The 22,450-nt window shown below is 40.1% G+C and overlaps 2 protein-coding genes across 5 annotated transcripts in view; one reads left to right on the plus strand and one right to left on the minus strand.

The window, feature by feature from the left end:
* Positions 1 to 8,262, plus strand: part of LOC100005516 (NLR family CARD domain-containing protein 3) — a 25,779-nt gene extending 17,517 nt beyond the window's left edge. The window contains exons 5-8 of one of the 3 annotated variants that reach the window (XM_073948367.1): positions 683 to 856; positions 1,875 to 2,048; positions 3,798 to 3,844; positions 5,643 to 8,262. In XM_073948367.1, coding sequence (XP_073804468.1) covers positions 683 to 856; positions 1,875 to 2,048; positions 3,798 to 3,844; positions 5,643 to 6,220 — 973 coding nt within the window. In that variant the 3' untranslated portion in view covers positions 6,221 to 8,262. Of the gene's footprint in view, positions 1 to 682; positions 857 to 1,874; positions 2,090 to 2,891; positions 3,729 to 3,797; positions 3,845 to 5,642 lie in introns of those variants that run through there. The other 2 variants (XM_073948366.1, XM_073948368.1) reach the window with 2 other exon arrangements.
* si:cabz01071909.2 lies at positions 8,259 to 22,386 on the minus strand. Of its 2 annotated transcripts, none has more exons than XM_683538.11 (3): positions 22,325 to 22,386; positions 21,277 to 21,410; positions 8,259 to 13,822 (listed from the first exon to the last, which is right to left on the minus strand). In XM_683538.11, exons 2-3 carry the CDS (start codon positions 21,368 to 21,370, stop codon positions 12,963 to 12,965), a joined length of 954 nt encoding a protein of 317 aa, XP_688630.3. In that variant the 5' UTR covers positions 21,371 to 21,410; positions 22,325 to 22,386; the 3' UTR covers positions 8,259 to 12,962. The 2 variants fall into 2 exon arrangements, with proteins under 2 accessions (XP_688630.3, XP_073804971.1); XM_073948870.1 differs by having other exon boundaries at positions 21,277 to 21,431; positions 22,231 to 22,386.
* Between the last annotated feature and the right edge of the window lie 64 nt (positions 22,387 to 22,450).

Genomic DNA, 22,450 nt, shown 5'->3' on the forward strand with positions numbered 1-22,450 from the left:
TAATCAGATCAAAAGAGCTAAAACAAGTCACGTATGAGAAACTCTCCTCACGTTGGTCAGAGTGTCAGGATTTATTTAGCAGAGTCCCGCTCAGCTGTCAGGAGAGGTGGTGGTTTGGTGGTGTTTGACAAGGTGCGCGAGCGAAAGACGTGTCTGAAGAGTGAGTAGAGATGCGGTGGGGAGGGGTGAGAAGGGTGCGCGACGATGCCTATTTGAGGACCGGGAGGGAGATGCGAGATTACCGGGAGATTATCACTTGTTTGCGAGCATCCGGAGATTCACGAAACTTCCCGCCCTACTCTTAATTCTCTCTTCATATAGCCGTATGGCTATTACATATCCATAAAACACTGTGATATAACCGCGCTCGGATCGTATCGCTTTCTCACTGCAATCAATCCGCTCCAGAGTTCGTTTCAATCGAGCCGAGACCACCTCATTCAAGCGATCTCGGAACGATTGATTTGGCGCGGATCAGAGAGGGATTGGTGGTTTCACATATGCCAAACGAACCGCGCTAACTGGGCAAACAAGACCGGTTCCGAAACAAAAGTGTAGGTGTGAAAGCACCCTTATACAACTTAATAACTTTAGCTTAAGACAGATGTTGTAAATGTCAGTCAGAATGTGATGTTTAATTGATATGACAGAAAATAAACTTCTGTTTTGTGTCTTGATTTAGATTGGCCTTATGTAATCTCACTGGTCAGAGCTGTGAAAGTTTGGCTTCGGCTCTACACACAGCAAACTCCCAACTAAGAGAGCTGGACCTGAGTAACAATGACCTGCAGGATTCAGGAGTGAAGTTGATTTCTGCCGGACTGAAGAGTCCACAATGTCAACTTAACGTACTGAGGTATAAAAAAAACACTATATAAACTAATATACTTATATAAACTAATTAATTGCCAATTAATTTGGGAATTGATTCATCAAGGGTAATTGTTTGTCACCAGTAGTTTAATTCTGCTCATTAAGAATTTCTATAGCGCTTTTACAATGTAGATCGTGTCAAAGCAGCTTAACATAGAAGCTCTAGTAATTTGAAACTGTGTCAGTCCAGTCAGTCAGAGTCCCAAAAGTGTCCAAACCAATTCCAAGTCCCAACAGTCCACAGGTCCTGAACCATGCAAGCCAATGGCGACAGTGGTGAGGAACAAACTTCACCAATTGGCGAAAGTGAAGGAAGAAACCTAGAGACAAACCAGACTTAGTTGTGCACGACCATTTCTCCTCTGGCCAAACTTCTTGTGCAGAGCTGCAGTCCAGGAGCTGAGGCTGGAGAACGCTGGACATCCATTGTGTGAGTAGGTCATCGGCTGATGCACAGACTGGCCCACAGGATCAATGCGGAGACTCAGGGGGTCACTGGGGTCACATGCTCTCCACCCCTCCATGACCACCATAGCATCTGCTCAGGATACGGCCTGGTCCAAGGTTATGGAGACCTCTAGAAGTCTTCTATGGTTGGCATCATTTCTTTACAAAACTGTGTCACATCAATGGCGCTGCTCAATCTCTAGAGGCCTCGGGATGAGTATCCCAAGGTGGAAATAGAAAACAAAGTAAATCCTGTCCAAACCCATACATAAATTCACAAACGTCGACTGAAAAGAACTGTAAATCAAACATTAGGAAAACTAGTCCCATCCAAATAAGTCTTAAGTTCATCTGTTTTTTTTATTGTTTTTCTAATTGACCTTGAGTCTGGAAATAAATGATCCTGCAAACACACACACACAAATGCTAATGAAGAAGCCCTGGTTCATAATAATGTACATTAGAGAAAATGGAGTGGAGTCGGTTGTTAACTGCACATGTCATTGCGTAAAACTAGTATCTGATTGGCAAACTAATCTGAGCTGTGTTTGCAGATTGTCTGGCTGTATGGTGACAGAGGAAGGCTGTGGATTTCTGTCTTCAGCTCTGACTTCAAACCCCTCACACCTGAGAGAGCTGGATCTGAGCTACAATCATCCAGGAGATTCAGGAGTCAAGCTGCTCTCTGAACAACTGGAGGATCCAAACTACACCCTGGACAGACTCAAGTATGTTTTCACAATATTTAATGATGATGACCTTTGTAACGGTGGTCTCACACACACACACACACACACACAAAAAAAATTTAAATTAATAATTTCTCAGGTTGGATTCAAACCCGGGTCTCCCGTATGGCAGGTGAGATTTCCACCACTGAACCACCGAAGCCGCTGTTACAGCAGTGCGTCTGGTTATATCTCCCTCTAACGCAGTTACCCTCGGACAAAAAAAAATTATATATTATATATATATAACATACATATATTAACAAATTTTACACATGATTTCGGGTGCCAGACAAGTTTTAAACCTTGCCACAAATAAATCTAACTGTATAATTAATTACCCAGGATAGCGAAAACAAAACTTATACAAGACCCTCCGTTACATACAGTAACATAGAACCATACGAAATAAGAACAAGAAAATCGGATTCCACTTAGAAAGATTTAATGAACTAATTTCAATGGCAAATACAACTACAAGTAACAACAATACCAAAAAATAAATATTTATATAGTCAATATCCTACAATCATTTTAAGTAACCCAAAACAAGATTCCCCTCAAAAAACAACAACAAATACACCAAGAAACAAATAAACAAAACTTTTCAATTTTCTCAAATATCTAATTAAATGAAAATAAAGGGAGGTTGGGTGGAGAATGTATGTATGTAAGTGTATGAGTGAAACTGACCCAAGAGGCTTGCAGTGGTGGTGTCAGGAGGTTACACGTCAGCAGTTCACTGGCTGGCAGGTGACTTGGCAGAACGGACAGAAATGATGAACAGGCAGCCGTTTTCGGAGGTGTCCTAACACATCGCTTCTGTATTGTCACACCTTTGAGAACCAGTGATGTTCTTGCTGTAAGGCTAACCACTGGGCCACCGTGCCACCCATCTAGGAAAGGAGGAGGAGTAGGGGTGGAACGGGGGATTCTTTAAAACAAAGATAACTGTGATGTGGAACTTAGGGTATTTATAGTGGCTAAGGAATCGTCTGATTGGTGAATCATACATTGAATAATGAGGGACCGGCTGTGATCAATCATAAGCATGTGATCCTCATTAGTTTATAAATAAACTTCACTTATCACTAGGGTTTCTGTTCATTACGTGCTGTAAACATACTTGACAGTTTATTTATGTTTTCATGCTAATCCTGCTAAAGCAGAACTAGCCGCCATCTGTGAATTAATATCAAAATGACGCATCTTGCTGACGTTATCTTTAATTCGAGTTCACAGGTCGGATGTCTGACTTCTAGCAGAATTCTAGATGTCAATTCCAAGTAGGAAACTCCCAATTCTTAATTGTCTAGAATGCTGCATATATTAACATACGGCAATGACACGTCTAATCATCACTTTGTTATGCTTACTGGTACTTCGGTAGCACATGGCTCCAAAATACGGCGGTGCCTCTGTAGTTATTCACGCTGCCTCGTTCGCTTGTCTATACGCATCTTTGCAATGACTTAACGTAAGTTATTCGCACTTGACGCTTCATCCATGTCTGGCGTGAACGCAGCATACCAGATACTGTTTACCAGCAAGATGACAGTGCCAACTAGTGGCCTAACATACGTAGTACATTATTTAGGTGGTTTTCGTGGATACGTGTAATCAATTTAACAATCCTTTAAGGCTCTCTGTGCAAGTTAGGTTTATAAACAGAAGTTGATGGAAAACATGTCTTTGAATATTTAGTAAGGTGTGCAGAATGTGACACTTTTTTTAATGTTTGTTTTATAGTTTGGAAAACGGAGGAGAGTTCAGGATCACAGCTGGACTACACAAATGTATGTCTCCCACACACACTTGTACAGCTATCTTTGTGGGGTCTTCCCATGGATGTAATGATTTCTGTACTGTAGAGACTCTATATTCAGTACTTATCCCCCAACCTTAGCTGTAAACTCAACCTTCTCCAGAACCAAGCTGCGTTTTTATATTTTCAAAATATTTCATTCTTATGAGCTGTTTTCCTCATGGGACCCAAAAAAATGTCCCCACAAGATTCAATATTACTGGTATAGCTATATTTGAGGAAACGTTTGGTTTCAACCGAGGTTTGCAGACGAGCATCTCTGAATGCATCGAACCTTGAGACAGATAGGCTACAGCAGCAGAAGACCACACCAGGTGCCACTCCTGTCAGCTAAGAACAGGAAACTGAGGCTACAATTCACACAGGCTCACCAAAATTGGACAATACAATTTGGAAAAAGGTTGCCTGATCTGATGAGTTTCCATTTCTGCTGCCACATTTGGATGGTCGGGTCAGAATTTAACGTCAACACCATGAAAGCATGAATCCATCCTGCCTTGTATCAACGGTTCAGGCTGGTGGTGGTGGTTACGATTTAAATAAGTTGTCTAGGGAGAATAAATGTAACACTTATAATATTAAATTATTACTGAGTAGATGGATGGAAAATGTACCAGGACACAAACTTTACAATCAATTCGTTTATTCCTCTTACGAGGATAAGAAAGATGAAGCCAACACATTAGAGGCTTACATGTGTGCGCTTTGTACAATGTATATATGTAAATAAAAAAAACAAATACAATCAAACCAAAAGTTTCAGCGGAAAAGGAACTAGAGTGGCGCCAAAGCAAAGAACTAAACAAAACCAAAAGCCACCTAAACTAGAATACAAGATCCCCCTCTAAACTTACTAATAAAAATCAAACTGTGAAAAAGAATCCGAAATCTTCAGCGTTTGCGACACCACACATAAACTCCCTGAAATAATAAGCAAAAATACAAAATGCGGCGCTCACCCACTTACCTAGTGTTTCTAAACATTGAAGTTACCTACGGGCAAAATGTATGTCGCGCGACTTAGTAACCTATTCCCTTTTCCCCAAAAAGGAATGATAAACTCTTTAACCATGACCTAATTTACATCGACGTACAGTTATTCAGAAACACAGAACAAAGCATACAGTATGATAAGAAGCGAGCGAACACAAACCAACACACATAGCACTCTGTAAAACAAGTCCGCGGAACGAAGTCTAATTGGTCCACGAGGAAACGCCCTAATGAGGAGTGACAGGCTCAGGATCCAATCAGCAGGTACCTAGCAGAGAGAAAATAGCAGAACAAAAGGTGATAGGGCGAGACAAAGAGCGAAAGACAGACAAGGAGATGCGAAGGGAGACAAGCAAAACAGAGAGGGAGAAGGCACAAAAATACAAACTCCCAAGGACCGGAACACACACTTTGAACCCATTCGTTCCAATTAAGCATCATGTCAACGCCACAGCCTACCTGAGTATTGTTTCTGACCATGTCCATCCCTTTATGACCAGAGTGTACCCATCTTCTGATGGCCACCTCCAGCAGGATAACATTATAGATGTGCAGCCGACAAATCTGCCGCAACTGCGTGATGTTATCATGTCAATATGGAGCAATATCTCTGAGGAATATTTCCAGTACTTTGTTGAATCTATGCCACGAAGGATTAAGGCAGTTCTGAAGGCAAAAGGGGGTCCAACCCAGTACTAGTAAGGCTATGCTTGTGGGGACATTTGTTCCTTGCAATGTAAACATAGTCATAAATGCCTATTTTCTTCTGTTTTTAGATTTCCATTTTCTGACACTGGATCCAAACACTGCGAACACCAATCTCGCTCTGTCTGAGGGGAACAGAAAGGCCACATATGTGGAAGAGAGTCAGCCGTATCCGGATCATCCTGAGAGATTTGACAAGCGTCCTCATGTCCTGTCTAGAGAAGCACTGCCTGGACGCTGCTACTGGGAGACTGAATGGACTGGACAGGCTGACATAGCCATCACATACGCAGGAATAGGCAGGAAAGGAAAGGACGCTGACTGTGTGTTTGGATTCAATGATAACTCCTGGTGCCTGATCTGCTCTGACGACACATTTGGTCTTTGGTACGGTTACAAGCACATCGACACGCGTGTGTTTGCAGGCTCCTGTAAGAGAGTAGGAGTGTATGCGGACGAGTCGGCTGGTTCTGTGTCGTTCTACAGTGTCTCTGACACACATACACTCACACATATATACACATTCACCTCTACGTTCACTGAACCGCTCTATGCTGGATTCGGGTTCATGGTTCATGACTTGAACTCCACAGTGACTCTTAGTCCGATGAACAAACCTGTAAGTAACAACACAGAAGTCACACAATAAGAAGTCTACACCAGGGGTGGCCAACCCTGTTCCTGGAGAGCCACCTTCCTGCAGATTTCAGTTGCTACCCATATCAAACACACCTGCCGGTAATTATCATGTGGAGGTCCTAATTAATTGGTTCAGGTGTGTTTGATATGGGTAGCAACTGAAATCTGCAGGAAGGTGGCTCTCCAGAAACAGGGTTGGCCACCCCTGGTCTACACTGACTCACTTATGGACAGCATGGTGGCTAAGTGGTTAGCACTGTTGCTTCACAGCAAGAAGGTCACTGGTTCAAGTCCCGGCTGGACCAGTTGGCATTTCGTTGTGGAGTTTGCATGTTCTCTCTGTTCGCGTGGGTTTCCTCCACAGTCTAAAAAACATGCACTATAGGTGAACTGGATGATTTGGATGAACTAAATTGGCTGTAGTGTATGAGTGTGTGCAGGAGCGGATTGGCTGAAGGGAGCCATGATTCTTTATCTCCTCACAAAATCTAACTTCAATAACAAAGTCCAAACAACAACGGGAAAATTAACTTGAGTTGATTCTCTCAGAGGAAATTTGGCAAGACATTATAATAAGGGCCGGAGCAAGCTGAACTGCCGCTCTAGGCAAAGGACGATCATGCCGCCCTCAACCCGAATGTGAAAACCGAAGTGACCAGTTATCAAATTGAATGTCGCGGACATAACTGAGGATGCGGGTGTTGAGGGAGGTGTCGCGGACGCCACCCTCTCTATTCTGCCACCCTAGGCGGTCGCCTAGGTCACCTCTATGGACACGCCGGCCCTGATTATAAATAAGATTCACACAACTTCAATTTGTTTGAGGCATACAATTATTCAGTTTAAAGTGCTCCATCGCCTACATTGGACAGAAGCAAAATTTTCGCCAACTATAAATCCCTTATGTAATAGATGTGAAGTAGAGATACACAGACACACACACACACACACACGTTTTGCTCCTGTTCAAAAATGACCAAGTTCGGGCAATTATTATTTAGTTTCTTTTCAAAGGTTTTGCATGCATTAATTGACCCTTGCCCTATTATAGGAAAATTTGGTTTAATTACAGATCCCAGTTTAAACTAGTGATGGGAAGTTCGGATCATTTTACTGACTCGGATCTTTGAGTCTCGTTCATCAAGATGAACGAATCTTTTTTCGAGTCATTTCGTTCATTTGGTTCAATTTTCCAAAACATTATTAAAATGTTACGAATTGCTTCCAAACACATCTACAACTAGCCCAAAAGGTTGATCACACGACAAATAAGTCATAAATAGAATATAAGAAGGAGAAAACAATAATTCAATGTTTACCTGCTCTTCTGTCTATGAAGGTATTTTTGTCTCTTTGCTCAGCTCACCTCTTCATGTCTTCAAATGTCAGGGGTTCATTCACGTTACACTGACAGTCACATATAATCTTAATCAATGCACAGTCTTAGCCGATAGGAGCCATGATCATTCGTTGTTTATGTGACAGAATGACTCAAACCCGAGGACTCGAGAAATAAACAGTTCAATTCTTTTTCCGGCTCTAAACGCGTTTGATTGGCCCTTGATGAACGAGTGACTCAGACCCGATAGAGGACTCGAGAGGTGAGCGGATCAATTCTTTTTCCGGCTCTAACCGCGTATGATTGGCTTCTGCCAATGTGATGAAGACTTGAATTTAATGATACTACTTGCACAAATGTGCGCACGCGCGGATGAACGAATCACTCCCTGAGAGGACTCGTAGTTCCCGAGTCATATTGAAGAATCGTTCATGAACGACCCATCACTAGTTTAGACAATAATACCAAAATTATGATTTCTTTTTCATCATTATTTGCTAGACGGCTTATTCTGCGCAAATGGAAAGACAAATTTCCTCCAACGTTTAATCATTGGATTATGTACCATTTTACAATGGAGAAGATTCGGTACTTGAATCCTGGCTCGACGACATTTCCCTACCCCCCCTCTCTCTCTCCCACTTCGCTTCCTGTCTCAATACTGTCCTTTCTAATAAAGGCAAAAAGCCCAAAAATAAGTCACAGAGAGTTGAAACAAATATTTTAATCCCAGATTATTAGCTAAAACGTTCTGTGGACCTGTATACATGTTATTATAGAAACATTCGGTTGGCAGTGAAAACCGCAGTCCTACATTGAGGTGGGCCTCAAATTCACTGGGCACACAGTTCTGTCCAAACATCTTAAAAAAAGATGCTTTTCATCAAAAAGCTGAATCAAAAAGTTACGACTTGCCATGAGATTGTGTTGGACTTACACATAACGAACAAAAATGTGCAATGCATAAAACAGGAAAGCAATGAAATATAGAACTTGGGTAAAGAATGGCAACATTCACTCAGTTCAGTTCAGTTTTATCCACTTTAGGTTCACATTTTTCAAGGAGACATAAAAACCTGTATGACCAGTCCTGCTGAGCCCAGCAGTCTGCATGGTCAGCCATGTTCTGAATCTGTTGTGGATGCTGTGGATGAAACACTCTACCTACAAAATCTTGCCCTTATGTATCTTAAATTTCAAAGTAAGTTGTTGTTATCAGCCAGTACCATACAGACCATTACTGAAGACTTTCAAAACACCCATGAAATTGGTCTATCACATTCCTTTATGATCCCAAGGAAGAAAATGGAAGAACTTGGAATCCAAGAGGCTACTGCAAGCAACATTATTTATGAGATTAAGAGAGCAGATCTTCTTAATATTTACAACAGAAGCATTAAGAGCACAGACCAAGAAAGGAAATCTATGTTGAGCCTGTGCCTTTTCTTTTGGGCAGTGACGAGTATGATTATTTTAATCCGTGAGTCACTGTCCACACCATTCAAAAGTGATTCTGTAAGAGTGCAATATGTTGCTACATGTTTTCAACTAGCTACTGAAAATTTGGAGCGAGATTTAATGGTAATGAACTGTTGAAAACAGAACCTTCCTTCCATGATAATGCATCAAGATGCCTTTGAGGTTGTGAATCCACTTGGTTCAGGGGGGAAAACCACAAGGTTTTAGCCATTTACATGATCCTGACGGACATTTTGCCTTGCAATAGATCCACAGTAGATCACAATCAACTCGTCCTTCTGTGTAGGGAGAAGGATTTTGAATACTTTGGCATGAAGAACGTTTTCGAACCATTGATCAATGATCTCAAACCTTTGTAGGACAAGGGTATATTGACAAATGATGACAGAGTTGTAAGGATCTTTAGTTGCCAGACAACTTGGATTCACATTGCATTGGTGGAATTGTCGAAAACTTTAATCAGACAAGCCATTTCTGCCGTTACTGTGAGATGGACAGAAATTAATTTATGAATGAACCATTCACATGTGGAGGTCCAAGACCGAATCTTGCCATCTTAAGTCAAGCAATGTCCAAACTCGGTCTTGGAGGGCCGGTGTCCTGCAAAGTCAACCCCAATCAGACACACCTGGCCTAGCTAATCAAGCTCTTACTAGGCTTTCTAGAAACATCCTGCAAGTGTGTTGCTAAAATCTGAAGGACACCTGCCCTCCAGGACCGAGCTTGGACACCCCTGTCTTAAGTCATTTGAAAGCTTTACACACCACTGATACTGTCCCAGCATGTGGCATCAAGATGGACTCTCCTTCTATTAACCAGCTTAATTAGCTTCATGTCTGCCAGCCAGGTCTTTCTCCATGTATGGGACATGACCTGTTTGAGGTTCTTGTGTCTTATGACCTTGCCTTGTTCATTGGTCACTTGGTTCAGAAGCACTTTACCTACTTACAATTAAACGGATGTAAAAACCAGTTCAGTTATCAAGGAAACGATGCCAGCAGCAAACCATGTCTCCTGATAGTGGACGATCAAGTGAGCAGGCAGTTCAGATATTGAAGTTGTCTCTTCTATTTGTGGGTGGCAGAATGAATTACGGCAACTCATTCTGCAGCTGAGAGAGATTGTGGCGCTTGTCTGTGCACCAGCTATTACAACAGGCCAAGTGACTTCTGAAAGTCCTCATGGAAGAATATGTGCTTAGTTGTCGAAGGCTATTCAAGACCCAAGCGTCACTATTTGTGCCGTTATCCAGAGCTTACTCTTCACTTCGGCCCACTTCTACACCTTTAGACACTACGGTTTGAGAGCAAACACGCTTTCTTCAAGCAGTGTGCCAGGAAACTACACAACTTTACAAATATTTGCAAGACACTTGCAGAAAGACACCAACTGTTGCAAGCCTATTTGAGTGAAGGCAGTCTCTTCCGTTCTGCATGTTGAGAGAGGTGAAGTGATTACAATGACAAGATCAGAGCATCAAGACTGATCAAGATTTTGAGTCACAGTCTGCAACTGCCTGCAATGAGGTCACAGTGAAAGGCACAGCATACCGAAAGGCATGTGTGTTTTGCTTAAGAGTATTGATGAAGAACTTGCTTTTGGAAAATTAATCTTATCATTGTTCTTAATACGTCTATGCAGTTTGTGACTCAGTGTCACAAGGGGTCTACTGTGACTTAAGAGGATTATGTCTGCATAAAGCAGGAGGACTTGCTGGACTATTATCCTCTTCCGTTGTACAAAGTGCTTGACATATCACTAATTGCTATCCACTATTCTTTTCCAGAACCAGTTTGAGCTGGCACGTAAAAGGTAGTTGGAATTGTCGAGACAAGAAAAACAAACTGCTTAGGAGTAAATTGATATAAAAGATTATTGGCAAACTAATCATAGTTTAATACCACTTTTTTAAGGTCAATACTATTATTCCTCCTAAGCAGTTCTACAATGACTTGCCTAAGTGCCCTAACTTGCCTATTGTATTTTGCACACTATAAGGCAAACAAAAGAGCCTTAAATTAGTCAAAAAATGATAATCTGGTGCGCCTTATGTGTGAACTAAGTTCCAAACCATGTGAAAACGTTGTGTGACTTTGGTGAGCATTTCACTTGATTGACTGTCGAAGCATTTTCCTCGGACACAGGAACGTTTATAGTGTTTTATAAACATGAATATCTTTATAATGATATAATAAATTATGATTATGTGTATATTCATTCGTTCATTGTCCTTCAGTTTGGTCACTATTTCCAGTGTTCGCCATTTATGTGTATATATTATATAAATTATGAATAACCGTATTTATGTATAATCATATATGTAGCAGGGCAGTAAATTACTTGCTGTTTTTTTCTTTGCATTTTAACTTTGTAAAATATAAAATCATGCGTCTCCTCTTGGTTTGTCTCATTTTGTGAGTCGATTGACAGTTGTTTGCTTCCCCTGCTTTGCCAGCCACGCCCACTCCTGCCTCTGCTCACTGTGCTCCACGCCCATCTTGAAGCATTTTTCCATCTTGAAACATCATACTGAAAGGGGTGGGGAGTGTTCATGAACCTTTAAGATCTGAACCCAAAAGAAGCTACCAGTAGGCATGGCCAACCATCACGATTTTGCCATTGCACCACCCTAGGAAAGGCAACAAAGGGCAAAGATGCCCTTGTTTTGTGTTCCCAGGGCAGAGCGATGACACGCTAACAAAATGGCAACAGCACAATTAAGTGCACACAGCATGCCATAATCACCTGATAATTGTAAGTAATAATTCCAAAAAGCAAATGACTGTGTAAAGCCACATAAAACAAGACAAAAATACGATGTATGTGCCGAGTTCAGCAGCTAATCAGCCGGAATCAGCTGAGGTGAAGTGACGGCGACCAGCAAGACCTAGCTGTCACTCAAGTGGCCACGCCACTAATTATGCAAACTTAATATAACCTAATGTAAAGGAAACGGTAAACAATGGCAAACTGCATTTCATTTTTTACTGCTGTAAAGTTGGCCATTTTAAAAGTGGGATCAATAGAAATCTGCTCTATTATGGAGCCAGGACTAGCGGAATTTCGATGCACTGCAGTTTCAGTTACTTCCGTATTAGCTTCACGAGGGAGAACGGGAGGTCTTTCCCCACATTTATTTATACCAAAAGGTAAATATAAATCTTGTAGACTTCAAAGTGTCATGACTGTCTGTGTTCACCAGATGCCACCGTAGTTAACCAGCACTCTCAGCGAACTACAGTGGTAAAAGAACTACAATTCCATACATCCCACATGCAATACACCCGGTATCACTTACACTGATTGGCCACTCACAGCTGTTTCCGTTTCCTGTTGATTTCCTGGAATATTTATACAACCATTCACCCATTGATTGTTACTGCGTCGTTTGTTTTTCTTGTCTTCATTGCCTTAGTAAATCTTGTTATAGTGAGTTTGTTGTTCCTGAGCCTTGTTCCTGATCCTGATTCCTGCCTTAGTTTTTTGTTATGTTGTTTATTTGTTACTTTGTTATTTTGAACTTCGGACACCTTGTTTTTCGGTTTGCTGCACGATCTATTTAATAAATCTGCACTTGGTTCCAACACCTTTTGTTCCCGTTTCAACCTCGTAACACAAAGCTTGCTTTGTATCTGCAAGATTTTCCACAATAATGACACACGTATGCCCTTATATTAATGCAGAGAGAAGGGAGGTAAACAAGAACACTTGTCCTAATGTATTTCCTGTTTTACAGTTTTAATTTATATAGTTTAAATATTGTTATAATAGCTGATTTAACGTTAAATTATGATTGAATCGCCTCTTGTTATAGTTATGAAATAGGGAATGTTCATGGACTAATGACATCCCCACATTAAAATAGTCTGTATTAAAGTGTTTTATAAAGCTTATAAAGCTCTTTGCACAGTGACGAAACACAGAGGCAGCTCTCTCATGTGTGCATTCTCATGTGGTACTTGAGGGTCACTTTATATCTGAAGCTCTTCCCGCAGTGGCCGCACATGAACGGCTCCTCTCCAGTGTGAGTCCTCACGTGTCTGTTGAGGATTCCTCTTCGGTTGAAACTTCTTCCGCAGTGTGGACAAATGAACGGCTTCTCTCCGGTGTGAATCCTTATGTGGTCCTCAAAGTGTCCCCTTTGGCTGAAGACCCGTTCGCACTGAGGACACGTGTAGAGTTTGTCTCCGGAATGGATCCTCATGTGGTCTTTAAAGTGTCCTTTCTGCCTGAAGTTTTTTTTACATTGAGGGCACGAGTAGGGCTTTGCTCCGGTGTGATTTCTCATGTGGGCTTGAAGGTTTTCGTGTTGATCAAAGCTCTTTCCACAGTGTTGGCATGAAAATGGCCTTTCCCCAGTGTGAATTCTCAAGTGTCTGCTTAGGCTTTCTCTTAAAGTAAAAGTTAGTCCGCACTGTTGGCAGGTGAAGACGCTCTCTCCGCTGTGAATTCTCATGTGGGAATTAAGGTTTCCCTTCCGGTTGAAGCTCTTCCCGCACTGTTGGCAGCTGTACGGCTTTTCTTCGCTGTGGACGCCCATGTGGACTTCGAGGTTTCCGTGTTGAGCAAAGCTCTTTCCGCACTCAGGGCAGGTGTAGGGTTTCTCTCCAGTGTGAACTCTCAGGTGTCTGTTAAGACTTCCTTTCTGAGTGAACTTGGTTCCACACTGTTGGCAGATGAAGGGACTCTCTTTGGTGTGAATCACTATGTGAACGTCATTAAACGTCTTGAGATGCCGATCGTTCTCTTCAGTTTCCTTCGGAACGTCACTTTCCTCCTTCAACACCATCGGATCTAAGGCAAAAACACACAGTTAAATGCACAAAACAACAGCCATCAAATCATTGATTCATTCAATACTTTTCCTTCGGCTTTGTCCCTTATTTATCAGGGGTCGCCACAGCAGAATGAACCGCCAACTATTCCTATTTATGCAGCATATGCTCTTCCAGCTTCAACCCAGTACCGAAAAACACCCATAAACTCTCACATTCACACACACTCACACACTACGGCCAATTTAGCTTACCCAATTCCCCTATAGTGCGTGTGTTTGGACTGTGGGGGAAACCAGAGCACCCTGAGGAAATTCAACACAGGGAGAACATGCAAACTCCACACAGAAATGTCAACTGACTCGAACCAGTGACCTTCTTGCTCTGAGGTGACAGTGCTAACCACTGAGCCATCGTGCCACCTCCAACTTGACTCGACAACTGTTAAAAAAAATGTTTTAACATTGCTCTTTTAAAATGAACACTCCACTGTTTTTTTAATTATTTATTTATTTATTTTTAGGAAATTGGCTAATTGTACAACTCTCCCAGAGTTAAACTGTTGAGTTTTACCATTTTTTAGTCCATTCAGCCGATCTCAAGAGTTTGGCGGGAGCACTTTTAGCTTAGCTTAGCATAGATAATAGAATTGGATTAGCATCTTGCTCAAAAAAAATATATCGTTTTTGATCATTTTAATTTCAAGAGTTCACACTTCGATATTGCTTGATGCTAGGCATGGCCCAGTAGAAGACTCTGACGGTATGATAACCTTGGATAAAAATATCATGGTTTTACGGTAGTACGGTGTTGTGATTACTGCTTTAATATATGTTCTTTTTAAATGTCTGGGTAAAGAACTAAAGCTGCGTCCCAAATCGCATACTTATGCACTATTCTACGCCATTTTGTAGTATAAATAGTGTAAGTAGTGCGTTCACACTGAAAACTCTAATAATAATAAGTGCACTTTAATTACCCGGATGATGCACTCATTCAGCCGCTAAAATGAAGTGTGTAATGATGGACACTTCACGCACTCAACGACCGAAGGTTTGCTTACGTAGCGGAAGGGGCGGAGCTATCGGACGCACATGTTGAATAACTTTATTTAATTTGGATGGTGAAAGCAAAATTCTTTTACGAGAGTGATTATAGCGCCTCCCGATAGTGATTGCATCAATACTCACGGCAGGTATTATTTGATAATTCGGCCGTTTACTTCAATGATTTGGCGACCGTCAAACGTCATCAGGGAAACGGTTTGAATTTCCACTTAGTAAAAAAACATTAGTGTGCCATTTGGGACGACACTACATACATATACTATCCTGTTGAGTGTGTAAGTGCATAAGTACATAGTGCATGAGTGCATAGTGTATAGTGTGCCATTTGGGACGCAGCTAATAACTTTTTTTTCTTTAAACACAATATATTTTGAGTAACACTAGATCTTTGAATATCTTTTTTGCTGGAGATACAGTTGTCATTACAAAAAAAAAGTAAACAAAAAAAATTTCACACATACCTTAGGCATGATATTACAGAAAATTTGGTGTTTTTTTAAACCTTGACTTTTCCAAACCGCGGTATACCTTGAAAATGGTTATCGTGCCTATCATGCCTACTTGACGCGATTTTAGGCATGCTGTCCGAAGAAAGAACCCTGAGCTCGGAAATATTTAAGCCCAGGGCTCCGACCTGGTCAATGAGTATTAAAGAAGGGTCTGAGAGCTCCCCCTGGTAAAAGGAGGAGATGGGGTGGAAGGAGGGATTCTTCCAAAACGAAGATAAGGCAGTAGGATGTAATCAGTCTATTTATTGTAGGCTCGGATTAATCTGATTGGATTATTGCTGATTACGAATGAAAGACCAGCCAAGATCAATCATATCACGTGCTCCTTTCGAAATTAGTTTATAAAACTTCACTTAAAACTCCACCCTTCTGTAGTTACGTCATGTGCTATGAATAACGAATGAAAATTGGCAATTTTCTAGACCAATATGGCTAAGAACTATACTCTCATTCTGACATATTAATCAATTGAACTTTAATATGACTCAGCAGGCGTGATGATATTACTCTGATATTAGCACTAGAAAATTGTGTAACTATGAAGACATTTGTGAGAAACAATCAACTAGTTTTGTGCACCTTAGGGTCAAGTTCCCTTAATAAAATCCCCATAGGCCAGGGGTGGCCAACCCTGTTCCTGGAGAGCCACCTTCCAGCAGATTTCAGTTGCAACCCATATCAAACACACCTGCCTGTAATTATCACGTGGTGTTCAGGTCCTAATTAATTGGTTCAGGTGGGTTTGATATGGGTAGCAACTGAACTCTGCAGGAAGGTGGCTCTCAAGGAACAGGATTGGCCACCCCTGCCATAGGCTTTTCGAAGATTGCAAATTATAAGCTCTGTGTTCAAGCACAGTTCATTACACTTACACATTTTGTCCAACCGGATAATTCTTCCGATAATAAAACTTTTAGCACTTTAGGACCTTAAATGCAAACGCAAGAACTGAAAAGGTAACACTAGGCTATAAACGGACTTCAGGGCGCTCGCCTGTTTTAGAAATATGCTCCAAGATTTACTCTCTCGGTTTAGTATATTATAATCCACGCTATATAAACAAAGATGTAAAAAATAATATATTCTTTTAGTATTACTACAGGTATTGAACATGCAGCATTATTATACGAATTAAATAGTTTGCCCATGGGAAATACATTTGTTTTCCTTTACAGTTGTTGGACGTTGTTGTTTTATAAATGTGCCTGATATTATTATCATATGATATATTTAAATAAGCGTTTCGCCCGCGTGCACACAGACCGCTTACCTTAGCGAAAACCTAGCTATGGCAGTCCCATACTCTTTTTCATAGACAACAGAAAATAAGGGATACGTCTATTAAATGCCTGCAAGTCCCATCATGGATGGAGAACAACATTTAATACTTTTTTTGTCACGAAGTACAGCGAAAAGCAGCACATACGGTCACATCTGCTATACCTTTTAAGGTTAGTGTAAAGGAGTTTAAGGAGGAGTGTAAATATCGCAGTTATGACAAACAGTTAAATGTGTAAAATTGACGAAAATCGTTAGATGTATGTTAGCGTAAACGAATCACATTAAAATGTAAGTAAACATATATATATTTACAAATGTATTCTCACATTAGCTTTACTTAGAGCAGGAAAGAGACAGGCTGTACTATGCAAGGCAGTATCTTCATAAAATAGCTTTATTAAAATAAATGATCAACAAATGAATCTTGACGTCTCTACAAGTGAAAGCATTACAGTAGGTGAGAGTTCAAAGTGGCCATTACCGCCGGAGCTTATACCGCCGCCGTTTGAAATCGCTGCCGCTCTGTTTTTATTGAAAGATCACAGTTTGTGAATAAGCCGCCAGGGGGGGCACAAAGGGACAGGTTGCGAACGGACAGAAATAGCCTTTACAGCAGCTTTAAATATGCTACTGTGCTTGTAAATGAGATTAAACAATAAGTCAAAGCATTATAATTCCTTTATTAATCATTTAAAATTTGTTAACACGCTTTATTGTAAACTTGTTAAGTGCAAAGAGGATTCGTTTTGGAAAATGGAATTGAAGAAATAAAAGACAACTAAAATGAATGCACAAATATTCAGTACAAATAAGTAGTCTTAAATAAATAAATAAAGCAGTCTTTTAACCTAAACATAGAGAGATGTATTTTACTATCTCATTTCATGTCTCAATTATTGTACATAATAATAAACGAATAATGAAAAATAAATGAATAATGAAAATAGGCCTAAATAATTATTTATTTAAACGCAATAATCACACTCGTAGCAGTTTTTTTTTTTTTGGAAATTGGCTAATTTTACAACTCTCCCAGAGTTAAACTGTTGAGTTTTACCATTTTTTAATACATTCAGCCGATCTCAGAGTTTGACAGGAGCACTTTTAGCTTGGCTTAGCATAGATAATAGAGCTTAAGTTGAATGCTGCTTCATTAAAAGCATAAAAATAAATTGACCTACCTCTAGCAGATCACTAAAAGTATAATAAAAATAATCTTGCCGCAGGACATAAATTAAGTCTCGCAGGTTTATTTTTAATAATTTATACGAACAACATGAATGCTCAATTAGAAAAATACTGCAAACTGTAAAATACTTAACCAAATAGCAGATGAATCGCAAGCTGTAAATTTAAAGCAGACTGCGTTCCAGACAGATCAGCTCGATGACGTTAAATGTCTCCGACAACGCCTGTAGTCCCATTTAGCAACTTGATAGCAACCGTCTTTTAAAAGAAGCGTAACAGATTTAATGAATCAAGAGTGTGCTTTAACTGATGCGTTTTATCTTGTAGAATAAAACGTGAAAGTATCTTGAGTTTGTGTTAGCCACAAACCTTATTTAAGTTAGTAAACCAAAACCTTATTGAAAAACTTGTTGACTTAGGGATGAGGGAACCGTTAAAATGCTAACTCGCTTCAGAGTTTTTGCATACAAATTGGTGTCATAGTTCCTCCACTCTATTAAGCGAGATGCTAATGGTCTAATCCAGCGTTTCTCAATCCCGGTCCTCGTGCACCACAACTCTGCGTATTTCATTTCTCTTCAATTTTCCAGTAGTTTGTTCCAATTTGACAGCAAGTGCCCTGAAAAGTGGACTCCACAGGATATTCCGCCAGTATTTCAGTATGAAGGGAGAATATAGCTGCGTCTGAAACCGAATACTTCCATAATGTACAGTACGCTAAAATCAGTATGCGAGCCGAGTAGTATGTTCGAATTCATAGAATTCGAAAATCAGTATGCGAGAAGTACCTGGATGACTCACTAGTTCCGGCGAGATTCTGGAGTGCGCATCCCATGCAAGTTGCGCTATCCCATGATGCTCCGCGAGCGAATTCATGAATGGGAGTGAAGTGACGCAACTGACGCAGGTAGGTCACGTGACCATGACAAAAATGCCGGATGTAGTACGTCCGAATTCCATTCATACTTTTCACATTCATACTGTATAGAACGTACTTTTCTAACGGCCGAGTAGTACGTTTAAATTCAAATGCAGTACCTACTGAGTAGTAGGCGGTTTCGGACGCAGCCTATAGGTTTCATTCAAATGGCACTGTAGTGTGTGATATGTGAATTTATATTATATTTACTTACAGAGGTATATTATTTCCCACTCTGCAAGCAGTGCTGTTACAGTGCTGTGATTTACAGTGCTAAAAGTTCAGGGAGAAAGTAATGTAAGAGAAGGGAGTTATGCTGTGTTCATAGACATCCCGCGGTGCGATACACGCAAATACCGTGGTGCGAATTGATCGATTTGCGCATTTGATGCTGCATTCACACCAGACGCGGAACACACGTCAAGCGCGAGTGATTTACATTTTAAATCAATGCAAACACGCGAATAGACATCCCGCAGCGCGATACATGAGAATGGCGAGGTGCGAATTGAGCGATTTGCGCGTTTGATGCTGCATTCACACCAGACGCGGAACGCACGTCAAGCGTGAGTGATTTAAATGTTAAGTCAATGCAAACACGCAAATAAACATCCCTCGGTGAGATATGCACGAATGTCGTGGTGCGAATTGAGCGTTTTGCGCAATTGATTGTGCATTTACACCAGATGCGGAACGCCCGTTAAGTGCGAGTAATTTACATATTAAGTCAATTGAAACGCGAATAGACATCTGGTGGCGCGATACAAGAAAACGGTGTGGTGCAAATTGAGCGTTTTGCGGGTTTGATGCAGCGTACACACCAGACACGGAATACGTGTCAAGCGCGAGTGATTTACATGTTAAGTCAATGCAAACACGCGAATAAACATCCCGCAGTGCGATATGCCCGAATGGAGTGGTGCGAATTGAGCGTTTTGCGCGTTTGATGCTGCATTTACACCAGATGCGAAACGCGCGTTAAGTGTGAGTACTGTACATGTTAAGTCAATGCAAACACGCGAATAGACATCCTGTGGCGCGATACAAGAGAATGGTGTGGTGCGAATTGAGTGTTTTGCTTATTTGATGCTGCGTTCACACCAGACGCGGAATGCGCGTCAAGTGTGAGTGATTTACATGTTAAGTCAAAGCAAACACGCGAATAGACATCCCGCGGCACGTTACGTGCGAATGGCGCGATACGTGCAAATGGCGTGGCGCAAATTGAGTGCTTTGAATGTTTGACGCACAAATCGATTGAGTTTGAAAATCTGAACTTAAGCTGACATTCTTGGCGCGTTAACCAATCAGGAGCTTGCTAGAGTCACCGGGCAAACAGAAGCCCTACCCATCACGCAAATCTGTGTCTGTTCTGAAGTGAATTTGACGCGCGAATGAAGCAAGTAAACTCAAATGTTCATGCGGCTGTTTACGCGTGAATAGCCCGATTTTTCTGCGCGTTCCGCGTCTGGTGTGAACACAGCATAAGAAACAATGAACACTGTGTAGGGATCCTGTCAATAAGAACAGAGTTGATACACAGAGCTCTTCTAGCGAGCTGGTTATATAAATCAGGAGTTTAAATAAGAGAGACATGCAAAATATGGTGGGGTATGAGGACCGGGATTAAAATGCTGGTCTAATCTGATATAATAATCTATGCTAAGCTAAAAGTGCTAAAAGTGCTCCCGCCAGACCAGCGATCGATTAAAAGGGTTCAAAAAATGGTAAAACACAACTCAACTAATACACTCACTTTTGGTTGAATTAATTCTTGAATAGACATCTATGCTTTGTTTATATTTATATTAGTGGTAGAGTTATACTTTATATTAATTTTATGATAATTAAGACGTTAAATAGCTTTTGTTTTCCTTCACATTTGTATTTTTTTATCATGAATATACAGGCCAAGTGTTAAGATATTATTTGCTTACAGAAAACAAAAGAAGAAAGCCTCTCAGAGTAAAGCAGATTATTGTTGTAGACCAGTGTTTCTCAACCACGTCCCTGGAAGGATCAGAACACTGCATGTTTTGGATGTCTCCTTAGCCTGGTCCCCCAGTAACGTGGTTTAGAAACACAGCTGTAGGCCACTATTATGATTAAACATATGATTTAGAATGAATGATTATTTTTTAATAATAAAATTGTAATCATTTTAAACAATACATTTATTTAATTAAAGGACTCAAACTCAGACCAAATTCTGTATCTTTTGAATCCTTTCACCTTGAGGAATGCAAGTATAGCACTTTTGAAGAGGAGTTCTGATTTAAAAGAAACATGTTTTCATGGTGTTTATTCAAAATTAGAAACAACATTATATATATATGTGTATATATATATATATATATATATATATATATATATATATATATATATATATATATATATATATACAGTATATATATATTTATTTATTTATATAACTTTAATTTAGGCTTCTTCTGTGGTGGACATTTTGATTGGAAACAAATGACAATAATGTTTGATAATGATAACCAACCTGTTTGTGTGTCAGTATCTTCATGTTTTTCACGCAATGTTTCTTCATCAATCTTCTTGTCCTCTCCCTCTTCTTTAATTAATGACATCTTCATAATGATGGCACATAGATATCATCAGCTTCTAGAAAATGTCCTGTATATGATGAGAAAAATACTTTGTATTATTTAAAATGGTTGATGTTCATTTTATGGCAAAATTCACTGGAATATTTAGTAAAGTTCCTCCAGTAAATATACAAAAAATCTAAAAGTTTTTTTATCGGAAATTATGCATTGCTAATGTGAAGCACTACATTTTGACAAATTTAACAGATTTTTTGGTATTTTGGGACCCTCAGATTCCAGATATTAAAATAGTTGTATAACAGCTTGTCATAACAAACCATTCATCATTGTAAAGCTCTTTTAATTCATACTTTTTATTTCCATTTAATATGCTTTCCATATCTAAATTAATTAAACAGGCACTTATGACTTTGTGGTCCAAGGTCACATTTATTCAATTTACTACCTAGAAGCTCGGATTCTCTAATGACTTACTTACTTGTCAGAGGCAGAATTTGTGTTTATCATAAATCAGTGGTTCTCAAACATTTTTCCCCAAGTACCACCTCAGAAAAAAATTGTCCCTCCAAGTACCAGTATTGAAATACAGTAGCGTAGTAGGCCCAGTAAGGCAGCTACAACTCTGCAGTTTAAAACCGTGACAGATTAACTACTATTATTAAGACATTAAGACATTAACACTGTACTGTGCTTATATGTAAAAAAAATAAATAAATAAAAACCTGGAAATGTTGCTTGGACCTCATGAATATAGGCTATATGTCATCATATTCATATATGAACCATTTTTGATCAATTTTGAAATATATGTTGCATGTACATATGACATTGATATTGGATTACTCTGCGTACCACTAGTGGTACACGTACCACAGTTTGAGAACCACTGTCATAAATTAAACTAATTCACGACACAGTTATCGAAGCAATAAGCTTAACATTAGCAAACACACGAGTGTTCCTAAAGCTAAAAACACAAACCTTCCGCCGAATCACAACAAATGCAGGAGCGCGACGCTTCCATGACTCTACGTTACCAGGCTAAAATAAAAGTCTGTATTTTCCTTATATTTATATGAGTGTTGGTGTGTTTCAGTCGCTTTTCAG

The sequence above is a fragment of the Danio rerio genome, chromosome 4 (assembly GCF_049306965.1).
Source record: "Danio rerio strain Tuebingen ecotype United States chromosome 4, GRCz12tu, whole genome shotgun sequence".
NCBI classification, from domain to species: domain Eukaryota; kingdom Metazoa; phylum Chordata; class Actinopteri; order Cypriniformes; family Danionidae; genus Danio; species Danio rerio.